Source organism: Equus quagga, chromosome 18 (genome assembly GCF_021613505.1).
Source record: "Equus quagga isolate Etosha38 chromosome 18, UCLA_HA_Equagga_1.0, whole genome shotgun sequence".
NCBI lineage: Eukaryota > Metazoa > Chordata > Mammalia > Perissodactyla > Equidae > Equus > Equus quagga.
This window is the reverse complement of record NC_060284.1, coordinates 28,202,735-28,224,517: the sequence shown is the minus strand read 5'-3', so window position 1 is coordinate 28,224,517 and position 21,783 is coordinate 28,202,735. Positions and strand designations below refer to the sequence as shown.

Genomic DNA, 21,783 nt, shown 5'->3' with positions numbered 1-21,783 from the left:
TAACCAGCTCGCACAGCTCAAAGGAGCTGTGGAAACACCAGCCACCCACTACTCCAGTTCACTCACCGATGGAAGCTGGGAGCCATATGTCTTAAAATTAGAGTTTTGGAACCATGCCTCTGGACACCTAAGACTACTTAGGTCTACCTTTAACAAGACTATTGATTTTTTTTGGCTTGTTTCAGGTAAACTTTTTTGGTTTTACTTGTTTCTTTTCGTAGTGAATTCAAGGGTTAATTTTGGCTAACAGTGACTTGCCCAGACGTCAAGTCTGAAAACCTTCCCTTTTGTCACATTTGGTGTTGGCTTGATGACAGTGGGGCCATCCTGGAGAGCTCAGACCCACTCTTCATGTATACCCTGCCTACACTCAGAGAGAAACCCTGTAGACAGCACCTCCTAATCTTGTGAAATACAAACTGATAAGTTGCAAGTTCGATATTTTCCCAACAAATATGTTTACCTTATTGATCATTAAAAAGTCACCTTTATTATAATTGAAGGTTAATCCAATATCCACCCGGTGGGAGGCCCCAGGCAAACCAGAGGAAGTCTCCCCTTTGACCTAAAAATTTGTATTATTAAGCTTTCATATAAACACGTGTCATATGCACATGAATTATCTCATATTTTATAGTTTTAAAATATCGTAAAGGATATGTTCATAAATTGCCTTGTTTGAGCATCATAACCCTGAGTGAGAGACATAGCAGATTCCATCAGGAACAGCAGCAGCATCATTGTTATCATTAGTTACAGTTGAAAAAATAGTTCAGGGATGTTGAGCCACCTAAGATCAGACCCTAGTGAGTGACTGAGCTAGGTAGGATTAGAACCCAGAAAGTTCTGTAAGGTCTTCCTTCCCCGGACACTATGCTCCACAGCCTCCCAAGAATGTTGGCATCAGCTGTGGGCGTCCTCTGAGCTATCTTCTTGCATGGAAAGCTTCAGTCCCCAGAGTCTGAATCCAGCACCTTGGACACCTGCCTTGGGGAAAATGGAACCTTGGCTGCCAAGAGCCAGGCAGAAGGCAGGTATGGAAGGGGGAGTTGGTCTCTTTGTTCACAGACTGTATCTCTTAGCTTTGTTGTTGTCTTGGCTCCCCTTGGCTGTACTTGTGGTTTTGAAAGGTGGCCAAAGTGAGAAGCCAGGGCACTCTTAAACCTCTGCTTGATGTCACAGAAGGAGCCTTTGTTCCACAGGCAGAGTAAGGCTTCTCCGAGAGGTCTACAGACAGGATTTCCTCTTGACATTAGCATTGTTTGGCTGGTGTCCCTTTGATTCATTTATTTTCAAGGATGAATTTTTATTTGAATCTGGGACCTTCCTTGAACTGAGAGGGGACCAGTTCCTGTTGTTGAGATGTCTGTGTTGCTGGAATAGCTGAAGGATCAGCACTTGGACGCCGTTCTGGGTCCTTTCCCTGCCTGTGGGTACGTGGAGGCATGCATTCCTGGGAACAGCTGCCAGTGTCTAATCCTCCCACCCCTTGTGCTGTGGGAGCATGTGGAGGGACAATGTGATGTTTCATTAGTTTGCATGAGTGGAGCTGACTGACTAGTCACAAGTGTTTTAACCGACAGGGGCCAGAAAGTCTGCAGAATTATCCCAAGTTGAAATCCAGTATATTTTCCCAGGCGGTAAGTAACGTACTGTGTCAGTGTCAGCTCTTCAACGCTGAACCAAAAGTATAGGGCACAGGACCTGTGCAGACTTCTCTAACCACTGATTTAAAGACCTAACTCTGGTCTGCATCAATGTCCTTATCTGAAAAATTGTTTCATTTGTTCCTCTTCAAGACCACCAAGTTCTATAACTACTCTTTCTCCTTAACAAAGCAAGATGTTCCCCAGACGTGCAAATAAATCAGCCTTTGGCTCACAGTTAATCAGAAGGATCTACAATCTGAGGGTCCACACGCCAACATCTGCACTTTATTTATATGCGGGCATGTCTGCTGTCTGCACATTGGAAGCTGTTCGTGCACAGACAAAAAGTTGGGTTTAGAGTTGAAAAAAAATCCGTTTAATAGATTCTCTTTAATAGAAGGTACATTTATTGAGTTAACAGGGTGACAATGGCTTAACAACCAAAAATGTCTCTAGAAAGTAATAGTTCGTGCATTTAATTTTTATTTTTAAAATTTGGGGTTGAATTTTACTCACATTTTTAAGTACTTCTTGGTGTTTGAATGCAGCTGTTGCAGATGAGTTAGTGGATTCTGAGGAATGGTACGTGTCCAGGCCCTGGTGGCCTGTGGTGTGCTGAGGCCAGGAGCAGCTGGGTCAGAGGTGAGCTCAGCTCCTGCTGGGCACCTTGCACAGTCCCAGGGTTGAGGGAGCCCAGAGAATGGGAATGCCTGCAGGCCCACCAGCTGCCTAACAGTAGTCCTCAATCCTCTACTGACAAGGATGATTTGAACCTAAAGGCTGGGATCCGTGCATTCTCAGCTGTTCTTCTGGGGAAAATGAAAGGAGTTTTTTTTTTTTTTTTAACTGATTGCAACCAAGAAAATGATCAGAGCATTACACAAAGCAGTCCTTGTTGAGTGGAGCTGCTCACCATCTTCCCCGGCCCGCCTCCCCTGCCTGGGACAGACCTGCTTGAAATCATGTTTTTTCAGGCCTCCTGCATGCTGTTTGGGAAGGGTCGGGTGTTTTAGTCTTCTGAGAGTCAGAAACTATGAGACTTTTTCACACCACTCAGTCTATGTTAAAAGGTAAACAGAGGGTGCTGTGCAGTTACGAATTATTCATGTTCTTATCACATGTGGATTTGGGGGCCATCTCAGCCTGGCCAGAAGATGCAAGCTGGAGAAGTTGTAGTTGCTATTGTTGATTGAAGGAGGGCACCTTCACAGGGCCTGGACTGGAGCCACAGGACTGATAAGCCCTCAGGCCATGGCTACCCGTGTTCACAGCTTTGGAATACTCTCCCCACCCAGATGGTCCCTAAGAGACCAGCCACAGAATTGGATGCAGGATTTCAAGCCCTCTCTTCTTAGAGGCCCCAAAGACAAGCACTTATGGTCTTCTTGTCTTAAGGATTGTGCTGTTATTTACAAATCATAGAAGTCTGAGAAACCTTCCAGACTTGACCCAGCCTTTGTGCAGCCTGAACTGTCTGTGGTCCAGATTCACCTGCAGACGTAGGTACCTAAGGTAAGAGAACTCCTCTGTGGAGAGGAGAAGAGAACGTGAGGCATGTAACCCAAGGTCTCAGTTCAGATCCCTGTTTTCTAGGGCAAGTTCTAAACTGTAAAGTGGGGGTGAACATAACGCCCTCTGGGGAGTGCTGTGAAGGGCCACTGGACACAAAATGTGGAGGCTCCACCAAAAGTCAGCGCTGTGACTTTCACACTCGAGCCTGGGAGTCTGGGTGGAGAAGGTCATGTCCCCGCTCTCAGCTCCCACCTAATCACCAGCACCTTATTCTCCTGCCCCATCTCTGCTGTGGGATGGCTGACCCTGAAGGCCACTGGTGCCTTTGCTGGGACGTTGATGTAGCCATGGATGTCAAAGAAAGCTGCTAGTGACCTTGACGGTGATTCCAGCAACGAGACCCGGTAGCTCTGTACCTTGTGTAAGTTCCCTTTCTGCATCTCCGCGTCCTCAGAGGGTAGCTGTAAGGTCAAGCACAATCTCACGTGAGGGCGCCTAGCACAGAAGCTGGCATGGAGAAGAGGCTCAGATGTTGGTTTCCATCCTTCCTTCCTCCTGGAGGGCTGGAGCCGGGAACTCATAATCCTCGTGTGTAACCTGAGATCACGTTCAAAGCCTGCAGCTTCTGTGGAGGAAAGTTTCCCACGTGTTGACGGAGCCTGGCTGGAATCCCTCTATCTGGGTTGTTGACGGAGCCTGGCTGGAATCCCTCTATCTGGGTCTGCCGCGAGCTGCCCTACAGCAGTGCGTCTTGGCGAACGCTCACTCTTACAGATATAACAACCTCGCACGGCACTAGAAGATCAGCACACCGTTGTGCTGAGACACAAAATAGAGCCTGTCTTCAGTGGACTGGCCCAGCCCTTGCCTGTTTGTCCTTGTACTTAACCTCAGTGTCTTCGCTGTTTACTCTTCGATGAATGTTTATTGAGCTTGTTTTGTGCCAGGCATTGTGCTGGGTACCAGGTACTCAGTGGAGAATGAGATGGACGTGGGCCCTGTCCTTAGGAAGTGCCCAGTTTAGGGAGTTTGCAGACCAGTGTATCAGCAAATACATAACCGCAAAATGAAGAGGTGGGTGGAAGGTAACGTCAGAGAGCCCTGAGCTCCTCGGATTGCTTGGAGGGAAGCCTCCTCTGGGGGAAGGAATATTTAATATAAAGAGAGAACGTTAATACTTGTTTATGTTACTATGTATTAAAATAATATTTTTGAAATATTAGGTTAAATAAAATATTAAAGTTAATTTTACCTATTTCTTTTTGATTGGCTGCCAGAAAGCTTTAAATTATATGTTTTTCCAATTGTATTTCTATGGGACAGCCTTGGTCTAGACCTTGCTAAGGAGGTTAGATTTTCTCCCTAGGGCAAAAGGAAGCCTTTGAAAGATTTTAAGGGAATAGCATGAGCTGATTCGGGTTTTAGAAGATCACTTGGCCTCTGTGGAGAAGTGATTGATGGGGAAGAGGGGCTGAAGGGAGGGTGGGATGGGTGCAGAAGTCCAGGGAGCAGGTGGGGGTCTGCTCTAGGATGGGAGTGGAGGAGACGAAAGAGGGTGGATTCCAGATCTATTTTGCAGGTAGAGTCTCCCTGACTTACTGAGGGTTGGATGTAGTGGGAGGAGGGAGAGGAACAGTCAGGCGTGGCTCGGGCAGCTGGGTCTACGGGATGGGGCCCTTTACTGAGATGGGGAAGATTGGGAGAGGAGCAGGGCTTCTATTTGTTTGTTTGGCTGCTTTTTCTTGGGGGGAGGAGGTGATGGTAGATTGCAGAGAATCGAGACTTCTATTTTGGGTGTGCTAAGTTTGAGATGATTCGTGTCTAAGTGAAAGTGTTGAGCAGCCAGTTGGTGTTATGAGCCTGGAGCTCTCTAGAGAAGAGAAATGAAATTAAAGCCAGAAATGGATGCTGTCACCAAGGGAGAGATCTGTGTAAAGCATCAAGGGGGCCTAGGACCCAACTTTGAGGAATCCCGCACAGTCCGTTCCAGGGAGTCAGCGACTGGAGTGGTTGGTTTGGTGGAGAACAGAGAAATGAGGCAGGAGCTGCAGGGCTGGTGTTCAAAGGAAGGTTCTTTTTTTAAAATGAGAAACAAAATTCAATAAGAAAAGATGTGATCTTTTAAGCATATAATAAAAAAAAAAAGCATTTTTTTTGTTACTTGATTCTTTTCATAAAACGTTTTTGATTTGATTAAAGCAGACATGTCCCCAGGCCCACCCTCCCTGGAGGTCTGTGGCAGCAGCGTGGTGATTGGGCTCCTGTGGTTCCTTCTCTAACGGTCCCCCATGTCCCCTGATGACTCTCTGGACAGAGGAGGTATATGGACCGCTGTGGTTGGCGCTCAGGCTTTTGCCTGCGGGGTGATGGCTGCTTTTGCGAGGTTTTGGTGAGGAGCCCCCTCAAGGATTGGCGCCTGCCCTGGAAGGTGGGTCTAGGGCATATGTCCTTATATCTGTCTGGCTGGGTGAAATCTTTCCCTTTAGAAGCCTTGAGAAATTTATCTCAAAACCATAGCACTTTTATTCTGCCGTTGAATTAGTTGAAAAGAAACCTTGACAGACACACTCATTGAGAAGGGCTGGGGAACGGTCAGGGGCGGGGTGGATGGGACTGGTGGGGTGGAGGAAGGGCAAATAGATACCAGCCAAACAAAGCATCTGCTCTTATCAAAAATGCTGTGTTTGGGCTTAGATAGCCTGAAGCTGATGATTCACTGAGGCCAGAGCTTCTGCGCCTGCCAAGAGACATCCTGGCCTTGATACGGTTTTTCTTGTTCTTACTCTATTTGGTTTGACTGACTGCAGCCAAGTTAAGATTTCAACAGTGGCTTTTAGCTCAGTGCTGTCCTAGAATTCTGCTGAGCGCGGGTTAACCCATGACCGCATCAAGGTTTTATCAACCGGTACCACTTGGTATTAGTCTTGGATTCCTGTATAGACTCACCATAGCGTAATACGTAGGATATTTAAATGGTGCTGTTTTAACATGATTAGAGAATCTGCCTGAGGAGGTGATTTAATTGCCATTCTTTTAATATATATCATCAACACATTAATCAGGCATTGCTGTGTTTTCAGATGAGATAGAAAGTGACTCATAGAGGCAGGAATTGGCTGTTGAAGTGAAAGAAGCAAGAGTTTTAGAAGTAACCAGGCCTTAGAATCTCTGATGCCAGGGAGGGAAATGTGTGTCCTCATCTGACGTCTACTCCAGGCCGTAGGAAGACAGATTTCCAACCTTGAAGGACATGATAAAGATGATCTCATGGCCTGAGGCTCCGAAAGGGAAACACAGTTCAGGACAGCTGAAAGCAACACGCTGACCACAGTTCGAGGGAGGAACAGGTATGTGACCATCCAGGTAGCTCGTGTGTGTGTGTGTGTGTGTGTGTGTGTGTGTGAAGGATGTGTGTGAAGGACTGTCTCTAGCCAGGGCTGACTCATTTACAGGATCCCCCAGGTGTGGTGTGATGAGCCAGGGCCATTCTGATGAGTCCATTCACAAGGACCTTGAACATCTACCGTGTGCCAGGCTTTGTGCTCAGTGCTAGAGATTCAAAGACAAGCAGGGGCTTTGTCCATCTCAGGAGCTCATAGCCTTAGGAGAAGGGGATGCCCGTCTTGAGCCATCTGACCTCACCCAGCACCTCTTCTCTCCATCTTTGCTACCCACCTAACTTCCCATCCACAGTGTATCCCTTTGTTTCACTCTTAACACATTTCCAGGTATCATGTTACTTTTTCTCCCTGACCAGGTGATTGCAGGTTGTACTTGCTAGATAACCATTCCCTCAGGGCCTGCCTTCTCTGTGCCACCACCTTCTCTGTGCTGTCCTGGCCTTGGACCAGACCCAGGGGAAGCCGGGCCGTGTAACTAAGGAACATATCAGAGGGTGGCGCTGGGCTGTAAAAGAAACAGTGCAGAGTGAGCAGAGGACTGTGAAAAATGCTAAGGGTAACAAAAAAGGTTTTCAGAAGTTATGTTTGGAACAATAAGACCAAAGGGGGGGATATGAGAAACCCAGCTGCTGAGTTTCTGTTCATTTGCATTTTTTTCTGTCAAGGAGATGACTTCTTTGATTGGGAAGGGTAGGATAAAGGTGGAGGACGAGAATTGCCAGCCTGGAGTAGATGAGGCCATGACAAGAGGATCTAATGCTACCAAGTGAGGCGAAGCCCCGAGGCCCAAGAAGGCGGAGGGAGCTTGAGGCAGAGGCCATCAAGCCAGCACTGTTAACACTGGAGGAGTGTTGGCATACCCCAGCGCTACAGAAAAGATGCAGACAGATAAATTTTCAAAAAAGGAACTAGAGAGAAAAAATGATCCTAGAAAATGATAAGATTGACGTCAATCTCAGGAAATATTCTAGAAAGGATTATTAGGACAGTGATTTTTGAATACTGGGTAAAGAAAGCAGCAACCATTAGTAATTGGCAGGGCTTTGCCAAAACCAAGTCGTACCAGATTAACTTCCCTTCCTGGGGTTACTTTCTTGGTAGACTAGAGGAATGTTGAGAAAGTGTGTATGCAAATGTCAATCATTGGTGATATCCTTGAGGTCAGAAGGATTCAGGTTAGATGATAATACATAAAGCATGCCATGGTCTGTGTCCTTAGCCCCATTCTAGCCAATTTTGAAAAACTGCCTAGACAATAATATTGACATACAGATCACATTGGTGGATGACGAATCTTGGAGGAACAACTAATATGTCAAAGTAACAGAAATGAGATCCAAAAAAGATCTTGGCATTTTGAAACAACAGACCAAATCTAACTGGAAAGACTACAGGGAGAGACAAAGACTTGCTCTGGAGTCCAAAAACAAAGTAAAAGTGTGGGGTTTGGCTTAATGGCCACCTGTGAAAAAATACTCCAGGATTTAGGTAAGTGCAGCTTCAGAATGAGTCATCAGTGTGCTATGGTTGTCAAAGAAGCTAACGTGATTGTAGGAGCATTAATTGAAGTTTAATGATCAGACCAAGGGAAGTGGTCACCCTTGGCTGCCCAGATCGTGTCTGGTGAATGGTTTTTAGCTCTAGACACTGAAATGGAAGATGGATCTCCCCACAGCAGAGCAGTGAGCTTCTGTCTAGACCACTCCTGGCTCTAAGGCAGATCTGTTGGTTTAATCATTAAGGCATATCCCCCAGGTTCTTTGTGTTAGTGAAAAGGAGCTTCTCATGTCATGTGGTAACCCTGGGAGGAGAATGCAAAAGAAGCACCAGCCTTAGTCCTGTCAACTACTGGTGGAGCCTCCTTTAACCAGTAAGGTCAATAAATATATTCTGAAATGTGGGAGAGTGAATCTCTCCTCATTTGTTTTGCAAGGTGATGAAACAAAATATATTTTCTTAGGAATACATCTACAGATGTTATAATTCTGTTTTTAAAGCTACAGCCCTTTTTAAATTAGCAAAGGCTATACACATAATATGACCCTGCCTAGAGCCAGAAAGTAACCCTTTATTGGGACTTGAATGTGATTCCCAGTATCAGTAAAGAACCTGTCCATCTAACTACACACTAGCTGATATTTTTCCAAGAAATGTCATTTCTCCACTCACAAGGCCAGCCCTGTTTTAAGGGTCCATTTCTTATTTTCCCATAAACAGATGGAAATGGCCCTGTGGTACACTCTCTGTCCTCTTGGTTTTCTCCCTGATTAACTTCCTTCCCAGCATTTCAATCTCCAGAGAGATTCATATTCAGCAGGAGCAGCCAGCTTCTCAGTGCCACTTTGAAAACAGCTGGTCTCAGTGGGGCTGGGGAGCCAGGCACTGCCCTGACAGCAGTGAGGGAGTTCTGTCTGAGGCCACCACAGTTCAGTCACGGGCCTGTGGCTAAATTATCTCCTTAATGAGGAAGCCCATCAGTCCAATAACATTTCTCTCTTGTTCCCTCTCTCCCTCCAACGGTATTCTTCCCTTGGTGAACCCATGGAATGTGGTGGGAGGGAAGGGCTTGGGTCTAGATCTTCTGTACATTGGAGAGGACACACATGGGCACACACACTCATTCATTCATTCAAACCAGCATTTATTGAGCAACTGGGTTCTGGGCATACAAAGGTGAAGAAAATAAAATATGGTCCCTGTTCTCAGTGAGTTCATAGTCCAGTAAGGGAGATAGACAGGAGTGCACGTACTGTATTGAATTATAATTATTTGTTGTCGTAGAGTTTTATAATGCATGTGAAAGAAGTGCTGAGGAGACATTATTAATTCTGTAGGGGGGAGGGCAGGAGAAAGAGTGGTCAGAGAAGGTGGGAGTAAATGTGAAGAAGTGGGGAATGAATGGGAAGACGATGGGGACTCCAGGCTTCTTAGTTCAGAGAATTCCAAATAGTGTGGATTTGTGGAAGTGTCAGGAGCAAGGTGAGGAGATGAGGCTGATGGGATAAGAACCATGGATACCATCTAATAAAATGTAAAATGAGAATGCTACACTGTCCCACATGTTAGTCTTACCTAAAAGAATATGTGGTCTATGAGGGAATATTGTCCAGTGGATGCAAAATTTTAGTCGATTTAAAGTCTGTCGCTATCCCTTCCTTTTCCCATCCGTCCATCCCCACTTCTCCCCAGCCAAGATTTTGGGATGTTAATGGAGCCTCATGCTGGATTCCAAGGCCATATCCACATGCAAATGGGCTGAAGCCATGATGTTGCTAGTGAAGGGCAAACTTTCTCCTGGCTGTTGGGTTCACTTTCCTGATTGTGTAACGTGCCTGGTGCATGGGTTGGTTAAGAATGGTAAACCAGTAGATCTCAAGACTACAATGTTTGTTCCTCCTTGGCCCCACTACTTCAGGTAAACAGAGAGACAGCCTACTGGTCACGCTGCTCGTGTCTTTTTGTCTTGCATTTCAGTTAAGTGTTCTAGGAATGAGTTCAGTTGTGATGAATGAACACCCACAAAGCTTATACGTTTGGGATGGAGTTCTATATTTTAATCAACTAGTTTTCATTCCTAGAAATTATAGTAGATTATTTTTATATCTGCCTGTTTATTCTTAGATCACTTTTTGATTCCATCTTCTTAAAAAAAATTATCATATATCATTATTTTATGGCCTGTGTCTGATATTCCAATATCTGAAGTCTTTGAGGATCTCAATCTATTGTTATTTCTGCTGACTTTCAGTCACTGGGGCTTGTTTCCCTGTGTATATGGTTATTTTGGAAAGGAAATCTATATTTAACCAAATTTGTGGATATGCTGGGCGGCATTCCTCCAGAACGGATTTATATGGCTCCCTTACTAATGGCACCACCAACTCACACACTTGAATTTATCGGTTTCAGATTCTCTGTCAAAGCAGGTAGTATAAATTTGAATCCCAACCAACATGAAGGCTGACCTGTGGTTATAGATTCTTAGGGGAGACTCTTATTACTGCCATTGGTTTTTTCCATCAGAATTTGTGGTGGAGACAGTAGGTTTCCTTCTTGGTTCCCTTTGCTAGAATGTGAGTTTTATTGTTATTGTTGTTGTTGTTTGTTGTTGTAGCGCATTCTTTCTGTAGGGGTGACATCCATTCTAATGGTTCAGGCTTCATGAAGGGCATCGGGGTTAGCTGCTCACTTTTATGCACCCAGGGCTTGTCCCGCTTGTCTTTCTCCTTACCTTGTTGTTGTTCATGTTTTGTGTTCTTGATTTGTTCTCTGTTTCTATGTCTGTTTTGTATATATGTCTGTGTTTCTTGAGAATTCTTCTTTCTTGTGACTTCACAAGGTATTTGAAAATATATTTGTAATTTAATTATCATTTAGTTTTCAGAATATCTGGTCTTCCATATCAAGCAAATGAAAGTTTCATAGTAGAAATTTCTAATTTTCTGAGGCTTTATTTGGATTGTATAAATGTAATATAAGGGTGGTTATTTGTGCTTTATATTCTCATTCGTCCAGTCTGGCCTTTATTTATTAATTGGCGGCTATGTGACAAATCCTGTTCTTAGGGCTTAATATACATTGGTGAGCAAGACAGACGTAGCCCCTGTCCTCATGGAGCTTACCATCCCATGGGAAAGACATAAGCAGTGGCAGCTCTCTGGGGTAGGGGTGATGGAGAAAACCAAAGGTTATATAAAATCAGTTACTCTTGGCTGGTATCTGACACCTACCATGTTCTAGCGCTTTGTTTTCCCTTCATGAGTTAACTATTTTTTTTGCTGAGGAAGATTTGCCCTGAGCTAACATCTGTTGCCAATCTTCCTCTTTTCGTATGTGGGCTGCCACCACAGCATGGCCACTGACATGGTGGTGTAGGTCCATGCTGAGTGGTGTAGGTCTATGCCTGGGAACTGAACCCAGGCCACCAAAGTAGAATGCGCTGAACTTAACCACTAGGCCACTGGGGCTGGCCCATGACTTAACTATTTTTGCTGGTGCAAATGGATCCCTTAAATGTTTGTTATATTTCGTTGTCCTTTATGGGAAAGATTTATGTGGTCATAGTTTGGGGGATGTGAAAGATCCTCCAGAAAGTAACTTATTTACCAGTTGAGAAGGAAGGAGAGCTTATCTGAGACATTTAGTAGCTGAATGGCAGCAAGCATACATGCACTGCTAACCATGGAAAATGGGTGGTCGTGAGGTGAAGTTTTATTAATCCAGACCCCGATAGTCTTAAAAGTTAGTATAGCATGGTGCTTGAGGCAAAGGTGTTTGCTGGTTCATTCTTAACAAATGTATTGAGTCTCTGCCATGTGCTAGGCACCGTCTACTTAGTTCCCTTAGAAAGAATTCAGTGAGTGTCCTTGCCTCTCTCTTCCCTTTCACCCACCAGGTTCACTCATTTACCAAGATCCATCTATTCTCACTTCTAAAACTCTCTTAAATCTGTACGTCCCCCACTCCATTGCTGTAGTCCAAGTCTCATCATCTCTCACCCAGACCTCTCCGGCATCCTCTCCTTTGCTCTTCCTGACTCCATCTTGCCCTCCACGAAGCTGTTTTCCACATTGCTGCAGGGGGACTTTTCTGAAACACAAATCTCTGGTTATTCTCTAGCTTAAGATCCTTCAACAAATCCCACTGCTTTCATGATAGGTCTAAATGTGTTCACGTGGCATCTGAGCGGCCCACGATCTGGCTCTGCCTCTTCTTCATCCTCACCTCCCAACCCCACACTACTCCTGCTGCCTCCTTGCCCAACCCCACCCGTACTTCCGTTAGTTGTTCTTTTATTCATTAATTCAGCAAATGGTTACTGGGCAACTGCTGTGCGCAAAGCACTGGGGGCACCAAGGTGAATAAGGCAGAGAAAGCCCCACTCCTGCAGGGTTATATTCCAGGGGAAAGACAGACCATGAGCAAGTAAACATTTCATGTAATATCAGATCATAGGGGAAAAAATAAAGCCAGATCAGAGGGTAGCGGGTTGTGGTGGAGCTCATTTAGAGAGTACGGTGAAGGAAGCCCTCTCTGAGGAGGGGATGTGATTCAGGGACCTGAATGATGTGAGGGACTGAGCCTCCGAGTATCTGTGGAGAGATTATTCCAGGTGACCGAACAGTAAACGTCAAGCCACAGAGGCAGGCGCCAGCTTGGCATGTCTGAGCAACAGAAAGCAAACTCAGTGTAGCTTGGATGGAATGACTGGAATAGACAACGAGTGTATTAGTGTTCTTTTGCTGAGTAATAAATTACTACAAACGTGGTGACTTAACACCTGTTTATTACCTCATCGTTTCTATAGGGCAGAAGCCCGAATAGCTTAGCTGGGCTCTCGGTGCGGGGTCTCAGACTCAGCTGCGTTCTCATTTAAGGCTCTGGGGAGGCGTCTGCTTCCATGCTCATTCAGGTTGTTGGAAGAATGCACTTCCTTGCGATTGTAGGCCTGAGTCTCCACTTCCTGTTGTCTGCCAGGGGCAGCTCCCGTCTCCTAAAGGCCACTTGAAGTTTTGTGCCTTGGGCCTTGCCACAGCCCCTCCTGAAACATCGTACTGGCAACAGGATCCCTCATGTCAAATCTCCCCCACTCTTAAGTCAAGTCCACTTGGATAATTGCCGTATCTTTTTTTTTTTTTTTAATATTTTATTTTTTTCCTTTTTCTCCCCAAAGACCCCCGGTACATAGTTGCATATTCTTCGTTGTGGGTCCTTCTAGTTGTGGCATGTGGGACGCTGCCTCAGCGTGGTTTGATGAGCAGTGCCATGTCTGCGCCCAGGATTCGAACCAACGAAACACTGGGCCGCCTGCAGCAGAGCATGCGAACTTAACTACTCGGCCACGGGGCCAGCCCTGCCGTATCTTAATATTGGCTGACTTGGGACTTTAACGACATCTGCAAACTCCCTTCATAGCAGTACCTACATTAGTGTTTGACTAACTCACCAGGGGATGGGAATCTCGGGAGGGGGCACCTTTAGAATTCTGCCCACCACAGTGAGGTTGGAGAGCTGCTGGGATTACGCCTGCCATGGTCTTGAAGGCCACGGTGAGGATGTCAGTATTTTGTTTTGATTGGATGAGAGCTGTTAGAGGATTTTGAGCAGAGTGATCTGAGTAAGGATCACTCTGGCTGCTGTGTGGAGATTGTGGAGCTGGGAGGGTATGGCAGGGGTCCAGGTAAGAGATGATGGTGGCCTGGTCTAGAGGGGAATGAACTCCTGAACACCTATGATCCCCCAATGTACTGTATTGTCTCATGCCCCCATGTGTTTGCACATGCTCCTCTCATTGCCTGGGCATTTCTCATCACCACCTAGCCCACAGCTTCTTCACTGGGTTAGGTCCCTACTCAGCCCTCAAACCTTAGCTCAGATGTTGCCTGTAAGGCCCTCCATGGTGTTTCCCTCCCACTGGCACTCTCTCACTAACTTGAGTTGTGCTGGGTTTGTTGATCTGTTTCCCCCACTTGCCTGCAACCTCTCTGGGAACAGGGCCTTTGTCTTTGCTTCCTGTATTTCCATTGTCTGGCCTCCTACATAGTGTATTGTAGATGCTTGATAAGGTTTGTGGGAGGAATGGAAGAGCTGTGGGAGCTACACGTCACTACCCTTGGGTTGTTCACCTTGCAGAGGAAGAGACCACATATAAATGAATACACAATACAATGAACAGGAATGCAAACACCATGCCACGTGCACAAAAGACATGTGCCAACTGTGCAAATTACTCGTGTGCATGCAGTTTAAGGGGAGCTTTTATCCTGCTCAGTCTGGAATCATTGGATCTAGTTTCTCACATCCCTCCATTGTATGAGAGAATCATCTTCTTATAAATGATTCCTCTTTATGTTATATCCAAAAGGATATTTGTTTGACAACACTGTTAGCCATTAATTTATTCTATAATATGTAAAGAAGTAAGCATTCATTCATTTAAAACGTTCTACAATTTAAGACAGACATAGGGTACTTCCTTCCCCATCTGTATTCCAACCACTCAGAAAGGATCTATTAGTGAAATTTTGCTTGTGTATTCAAGATGGAGAACCTCTTAACTCAAAATAGCAAACACTTGCTGATCAAGTGTCCTTTTAAGAGGGAGGAAATTATTAACCTGATTACTGATGAGAAACAAAGTAAAATAGTGAATATACCATTTCTGTGACTCCCAACTAGACATACCTCGGTATGCACTTAAGAAAGTGGGACACTGGAAAGAATGATTTAACTGGAGTAAACACAGTGATGTTATTCAAAACTTAATAAACTTAAGAACAAAATAACAGGAGAGTCCAGTTTCATCCTGCTGCTTTCCCGTGGTCTGTGGACCGTGCACGCAAGGCCGGATGCTGACAGAGGGGCTGTGGGCGCCTGCCAGACTCTCCAGTTGTAAAGAGAGACGCTCACAACATCACGGATTCACATGGGTGGGGATTCATAATTGGCATAAGCAAAAAAAAAAATTATTTTTAAAAGACTTCTCATTTGTATTGCCAAGTTCTTCTGTTTGTTTTCTAGTGATCTCTGTTGGAGAATAAAAATCTGTGGTTTGAGGAGTGTTTGCTGCAAAGTCTTGTGTGAATAATTGGATATTCTATTTCAAATTAGAGGCTGGGACTCCAGGGCCAACTGCTGTTTTTTAGCTCATGTCTTCCTTCTGGTTAGCTGGGGGCGGGTGGCTGGCTGAGAAAGGAGACACGGCACTTCTGCATTTAAATATAATTTTTAGTTTGGTTCAAGACAATGATTTTTAAAGCTTTCAGATTGGTAGCACACTCACTCGGGTTTGTTATACTCTCTTTGTATTCCCTCCCTTGCCTCGCTAAAAAGGATGAGGAGAACACAAGGGTCCATCAGGCACCCCCTGGAGCGCTGAACTGGAACTGTAGAACGCTCAGACCCCCTCTGCTCTCTAACAGACTGAACAAGGCTCCCTTAGCAGAATTCACCAGGGGACGGGCTCCAGAGGGGACTTCAGCTGTATTCCTAACCAGCGCCTCCTGGTTTCCTTCTCTTCTGCCAAGAGAAGGGTGTGTGGTGGAGGATCAAACAGGGAGTTCATCCAAGGTTGGGGGGCAGCATTTGGGAGAACACCCCAGGCTCCTAGATGCCAAGTCTCTGGGCTGGAGAGCAGGTGGTGGGGAGCACACAGGCCACCCCGCCTTGAGGTGATCCCATCTTGAGGTGAGGACCCTAATTGTAGCCAGTGCAACCTTGGGAACCAGCCAGGCACAGCGCCTGGCCTGGTCCATGTTGGTTGTCCCACCCCTTTCCCAAGAGAGTTTGAGGGGCTAGCCTGAGAGAACCAGCAGAGAGTACCCAGGTACGTCTCTAGAGAAAGGGAAAGAGGAACATTTCAGCTCCCAAAGGTGAAAAGAAAGGAATTTTAGCTAAATCTGGTGAGAAGAGCAGATCCTGGACAAAATTCTAAAAAGAATTTTCTAAAAGAATGACATTTGAGCACCTAAAAAAAAGACAGTTAAAATTGCAAGTCATGACTATATAGTCTTGGTATTTGGCAGATATTTTCCCCAAAATGAATGAAATGAAATTGGAGGAAAATATTTGACAGTGTTAGCTGCCAATGAAAAAATAAAAGCTTTCAAGTGGAAATTAGAATTCTGGAAAACTTGTATCCAACACCATGAGCTTGACTCTTCCCGATACTTAATAACTTATGATGAGATCAATGATGATATTAACAAATGTTTCTTTTTTTATATTATAATGAAGTGGGTCAAAATTTGAAAGATCTGCATAACTCAGTGAACTAGTATTTTCTAGAATAGTGGTTACAGAATCACACATGGACAAAAGGTCCATTCAAAGCGCAAGACAGATGCAAAAGAGTAAGAGAGAGTTTCAGAGTCTACATTACAACTAAGACAAACTACCATTTGTCGAGTTTTGGTATGATATCAAAGAAGAATATCCATAATTATCTGAAAAGTCTATTCAAATACCCCTCGCTTCCAGTTACATATCTGTGTGAGGATGGATTTTCTTCATTTATTTCAACCAAGACATATCCACAACATATTGAATGCAGAAGCAGATATGAGAATTCAGCTGTCTTCTACTAAGCCAGACATTAAAAAGATTTGGAAAAATGTAAGACAATGTCACTCTTCTCATTACTAAATTTGCTATGAAAAAATCTATTTTTTAACAAAAATGTTATTTATGTAAACAGATAATGGGTTTATTTTTAAAATACGAATTAATAAAAATTTTGAAACTTTCTTGGTTTTAATTTCTGTTATCAATTGTCAGCAGATGTAACCCACATGAACAAAAGCTCTTTGGGGTCCTCCATAATTTAGACTAAAGAGATCCTGAGACCAGAAACACTTGAAAGCCATTGATTTCACAGGACACACCTACAGTGTTTGTTCATGCATTGACATGAATGTATATAATGTACATAAAGATAGAAATTTGAAGAAGATGAGAAACAGCACTCCCAGGGCCAGACCTCTGGGCCAAATGATTAGCATAAGACTGGATGCCTAAAATGTTAATTCAGCAGAAAACTAGCGGTTTGAGAACTTAAAAGGCAGCACAGCCAAAGTGTTGCTGACGCAGTTTTTAGTCACTCGCCGGGTGGTTCCACGGATGCAAAGCCTGATGACATCAAAACGATGTCCAGAGTGTGGGGCGGGGAGGTGGTACCAGGCAGATCAGACAGACTCGGCCGCTTTGGGAAAAGATGCCTAATAAACGCACACCAGCTTGAAGGCAGAAAGTATGCCTGGTTTTAAGACTTTGAAAAACTGATTATACCCCGCTTTGATGGGAATGCACCCAGGGCCTGCTAGCTTAAGCTCTTCTCAGATCCTTTGGCCCCACAAACGGACTCATTTCAGAACCTAATCTGTTTGCACGGAGAGGAGCGCCTCGGCGCCAGCCTGCCTCTGCGCGTGCGCCGTGTGCGGCCCTAAATGGGCAGTCAGACCAGTCCCAGAATGGCTTTGGGGGTTGAATCCATCTCACCACAAGCTGGTCGTGTTCCTGAGCTGTGGGGGTCGGACTCCTCGTGCTCGGCGGTGGCCTTGCTGCTCCTGTTAGGGGGAGTAGTGCCTCAGGCTCCCGGGGGCTCTCCGTGGCCAGGGCAGCAGCCGAGCCCGGGGTTTTGGGGGTTGAGCTCACCCTTTCAGAGGTAACTCTTTCGGTGGGGATCCCCTGCCTTCAAACGGACACATTCTTTCAGTAAATATACTAAGATCCCCACCCCCCAACCCTTGAGAAGACTACTCTTACAGGCTTCATAGCCGTTCTGTCCTTTAAACAATCGTCTCATCTCTGTGGGGGATGTGTTGATTTTTTGAAGTTTAAGCCTCTGAAGGCAGCTGTCTTTTCACATCCTCTGTCAAGGCAGGTGCTTCGCTATAACTCTGCAAGCACTGAAAACATCAGCTTTCATGTCTCCCCCTCCTCTCCTTTGCCTTAGCTCCTCTTCCACTTTCTATAATGTCTGCCTCCTCAATGCCGCTCGCTGCTGTTGACTTTTAATTGTATGGTGAATCCTAATGTATTATTATGATAGACATGAGCGGACATTAGCTGGGGAGAGAAGAAACACTGGACACCAAAGAAGATTAGGATGAATTGCTCAGCCTGACACCAGTGGGTGGGTAATGGAGCGAGCGATAAAGAATTGGAAGACGGGATTGAGAAGCAGAGCTGGGTTCAAGAGTCCATTCTCTCGCTCTCCCTGGCGCTGGGTGACCCTGGGCAGCCGCTCTGCCCTCCTGAACCTCCATTTTCTGTCAAAGTGGGCAGGACACAGCTGCCTGGTGCAAAGTGCTGCTCGTTGGGGCGCCTAGTCCTGGCTTGCTCCTCGGAGCTCTTCACTTCAGCCTCTTAGGCTAATTTTTATGCTCGAGTGAATCTAGAATTAACACATATAAATAGTCTAACATTTGGAGCTGGAATTGGACTGGAAAGCGTGTGGAGCTTCTAGACTGAGGTCATGGTGGCATCCTACCCCCGACCCCACTCAACACACATCATGAAAGGAATCTGTGTCTGTTCTAGCTTCCTAATCTGTCTGCTGTGAGTATTGTCTGGGAGGAGGGCCCATCTTGATAATCTGAACGAGTAGGGTGAAATACTGTTGAATACATTCTACTCAGTGTAAGCATGCATTGTTTCCAATTGTTCTCATATTTATATTTTCTCTTTTCAGGGATCAGCATCTTCTGGACCCGACTCTGGAATATGTGAAGGTAGGAAATTTAACATGTAACAGGAGCTCTGTGTAATAGATTTCCCATTTCTAACACAGTCTTGCCAAATAATGCCTCAGTCTGGCTTGTGTAGGAACCTGTTTAGATTGAAACAGCTAGGAGGTAATTTGACTCTCTTCGGCCTGAAGTAACCTTTATAGGGGTCTTATGTCACCCTATTCTAGGTCTACAGTCTTTTTCCCCCTTATCTGAAACCCCTGGAGCCAGATGTGTTTTAAAATTCAGAATTTTTTTAGAAAGGTAATAGATACATATATATAGCACCCCCAGATAGGTCTAGGGCCAGCACCCCATACTCAGACTCATTATTTCAGCAGTGAAATGTAAGATTATTCACACTAAGTGGGATAAATAAACTAGAAATGATTTCATATAGTTCAGGTCACGTTTTGCCACCAAGTGAGGTCGGGTTTGTTTTGCTGCCAAATGAGTTATTTTAAAAATTTCCGTTTTCAGGGTTTTGTTGGAGTTTGGAATGGTAGATGAGGCATTGTGAGCCTGTGTTTATCCTCAGTGGAGGACCGCAGGCTCCCTGAGGTTTGCTGAGCTGTCCTTTCCTCCCCAGCAGCCACCCTCTAGTTCAGGGGCTAACGTGGAACCATGAGCTGTGGTAATACGCGGCCTTCTAGTGGGGCTGACGCTCAGTGCTGCTAAATATTCAACACTTCTAAGCAGTGTTTCCCTCTGAGCAGAAAGAAAAGATGCTTTTCACTTCTTCCCTCTGCCCCCCATTTTTCGGATGTATGTGTTTGCTTTATTTTATTTTTGAGAATTGTAATTAAATCCGGTACCTACTACAGAAAGAGAATTCTGATATCTCACACTCAGTTTCTTGGATTTATGACAACATATCTTATTAACTGTTAGGAGAAATTGTGGCACAACTTAGGATTGAAGGTGCTTGCCTACAAGGAGCCGCATTCCGTCTTCATTATTCCGAGGGCAGCATCCTAGTTTAGGAATATTTAGGCCTGTTGCTATTTTGTGTCCCTGTGCCTGCCCCATTTTGGGCATTTCTTGCCTCGTTAGACCAGAGGATGGATGGGAGAGGAGAAAGTCTAGTGGAATTGCTTGGTCGCTTGAGGCAGTCATAGTAAAGTTTGCTGGAATGGAGGTGACTATTATTTTTTCCCTCTCTTAGACCCAGGCTGTGTCTGAACTGTAGTTTCACTGAAGCGAATTTGTAATCCTAAACCAACAAACCATGCCACGTCCGAATGTGGTCAGGACTTTACAAGTGATGTCTGCATCCCTCCTGGATGCTTCACACATGCTTTGTGCAGGTTGTGCACTGCAAAAGAATAGGGGACACTATTCACAGAGACTATGATTTGACTTGAACATAACATAAAAAATGTGCCTTAGAATTATGCAATGTGTAAATCACAGCAGCCCCTTAAAACTCACTGCGTGCCAGGATTCAGGAATTGGCTGTCTCCCACTGTAGGTGCACTCAGGCTGTGCTCAGAAAGCACACCCCCTTCCCTTACTCCAATAACTAGCTTTCTCTTTTACAAAAGTCCAAACCTTTTAAGATAATCCAATGATGAATTCTAACGCTGAACTTAGCTTTTGGAATGCTATTCTTTTGGAATGACCTGTTTTACTATTATCTAAGCTATTGCATCTCATTCAGGAATATCAGTCATTGTGAGTTGAGTCCTGTTGACTAGGAAGAGCTACTGGGGTCATCAGTGGCTTCTGTCTAGCTGGCCTCTCCCTGCCTTGCCCAGCGGTGAGCTATGATGGACCTGCTCTTGGTGGCTCAAGGGGTACTCCTTTTCAAGGACTTGGTGTGCCCTGAAGGTTGCTCTTTGCTCCTAACCTTCTCTGAATCTAGTCAGAGCTTTATAAATGAAGTTTCTGTGTTCCTCCTGGATGCATCACTTATTTTTTTTCCTTTCTCCCTTTGCTCTTGGTTTGGGGGGAATGGCTTGGGGATTTGTTGGGTGAATGTGGGGTATTTCCGTTTGCTTCCATGGGCACTAAAGCTCTGAAAGCACGTTCATAGAGGCCTTTCACCTCAAGATCTGAATGGACCCACGTGTCAGTCTTCTTGGGCCAGCACAGGCCCATCCTAGCATTTCTCAGACTTAGCTGCCCTCTCGAGCCTGACTGATGAGACCCTGCCAAGAAGGCCTTGTAAATCAGTGCCAGCTGGTGCTTAGTGACTGGAGGGTGGCTGAAGATAATCGAGGTAGGTGAGAGTTGTAGATGAACTGGGATGCAGTTTGGCCTCCCTGACTTTGAGCTGTTTCTTCCCTACGATCCCCTTGTACACTTATTGCCTCTTGGGCATGGAGAAAAGTAGAGATTCTGTGAAACTATGTTGCATCATGTAGGGCCCTTCTGGTACAGTCAGACTTACCAACCTGAAAAACAAGCATCAAGATACTAAACTTTTAGGGACTTGTGTGACCTCAGAATAGGGGTCAGTTTGAACACTGACAATCTCCTCTCAGTGTTGGAAGCACACAGGTGTGGCCAGTAGACCCCAGCTCTCATCCTGTGGGGAGCTCCAGTCCCAGATCTCTCCCTGTGTTTTCAAATGCTGCTCTCCTTCCCATCAGAGACTTTCTAACCATCCTCCCCTGTTTTTCCCAGGACCCAGATGTAAGAGAGAGGTCTGGGACCACCTCCCACCTCCTTGGGTCTGGGGGAGAGGAGGCACTCTCTCCCCTCCCTTGAGGCTGATGCCTTAAATAGTGCCATGATAGGATTGCAGTGTTGTGGCAGGAGAGAGCTGGGTGGGGAATGAATACAAAATTCCCTTCTGTCCAGTTTCTACTCCATGTCCTGCAGCTTGCATTGCAGCACAGTAATACGGTGTGAAAGGGGACCCGGTGCGCGGTTGCTAGGCTACGAGTAGCTCCTCTGTGCATGGAATGGAGGGAAAGGTGCACGCTGGGAAGCCTCAGGGCTGTTTGGCGGTTCTTTTACCTCCTCCAGCAGGCTCACCTCCTGCTGGGG

General features: G+C 45.4%; 1 protein-coding gene across 5 annotated transcripts in view; it reads left to right on the top strand.

Moving 5' to 3' along the window:
• Nucleotides 1-21,783, top strand: part of BCAR3 (BCAR3 adaptor protein, NSP family member) — a 190,663-nt gene that overhangs the window by 95,867 nt on the left and 73,013 nt on the right. For all 5 annotated transcript variants that reach the window (XM_046645423.1, XM_046645419.1, XM_046645421.1 and 2 more), the window contains exon 3: nucleotides 18,753-18,792. In XM_046645423.1, coding sequence (XP_046501379.1) covers nucleotides 18,753-18,792 — 40 coding nt within the window. The remainder of the gene's footprint in view (nucleotides 1-18,752; nucleotides 18,793-21,783) is intronic.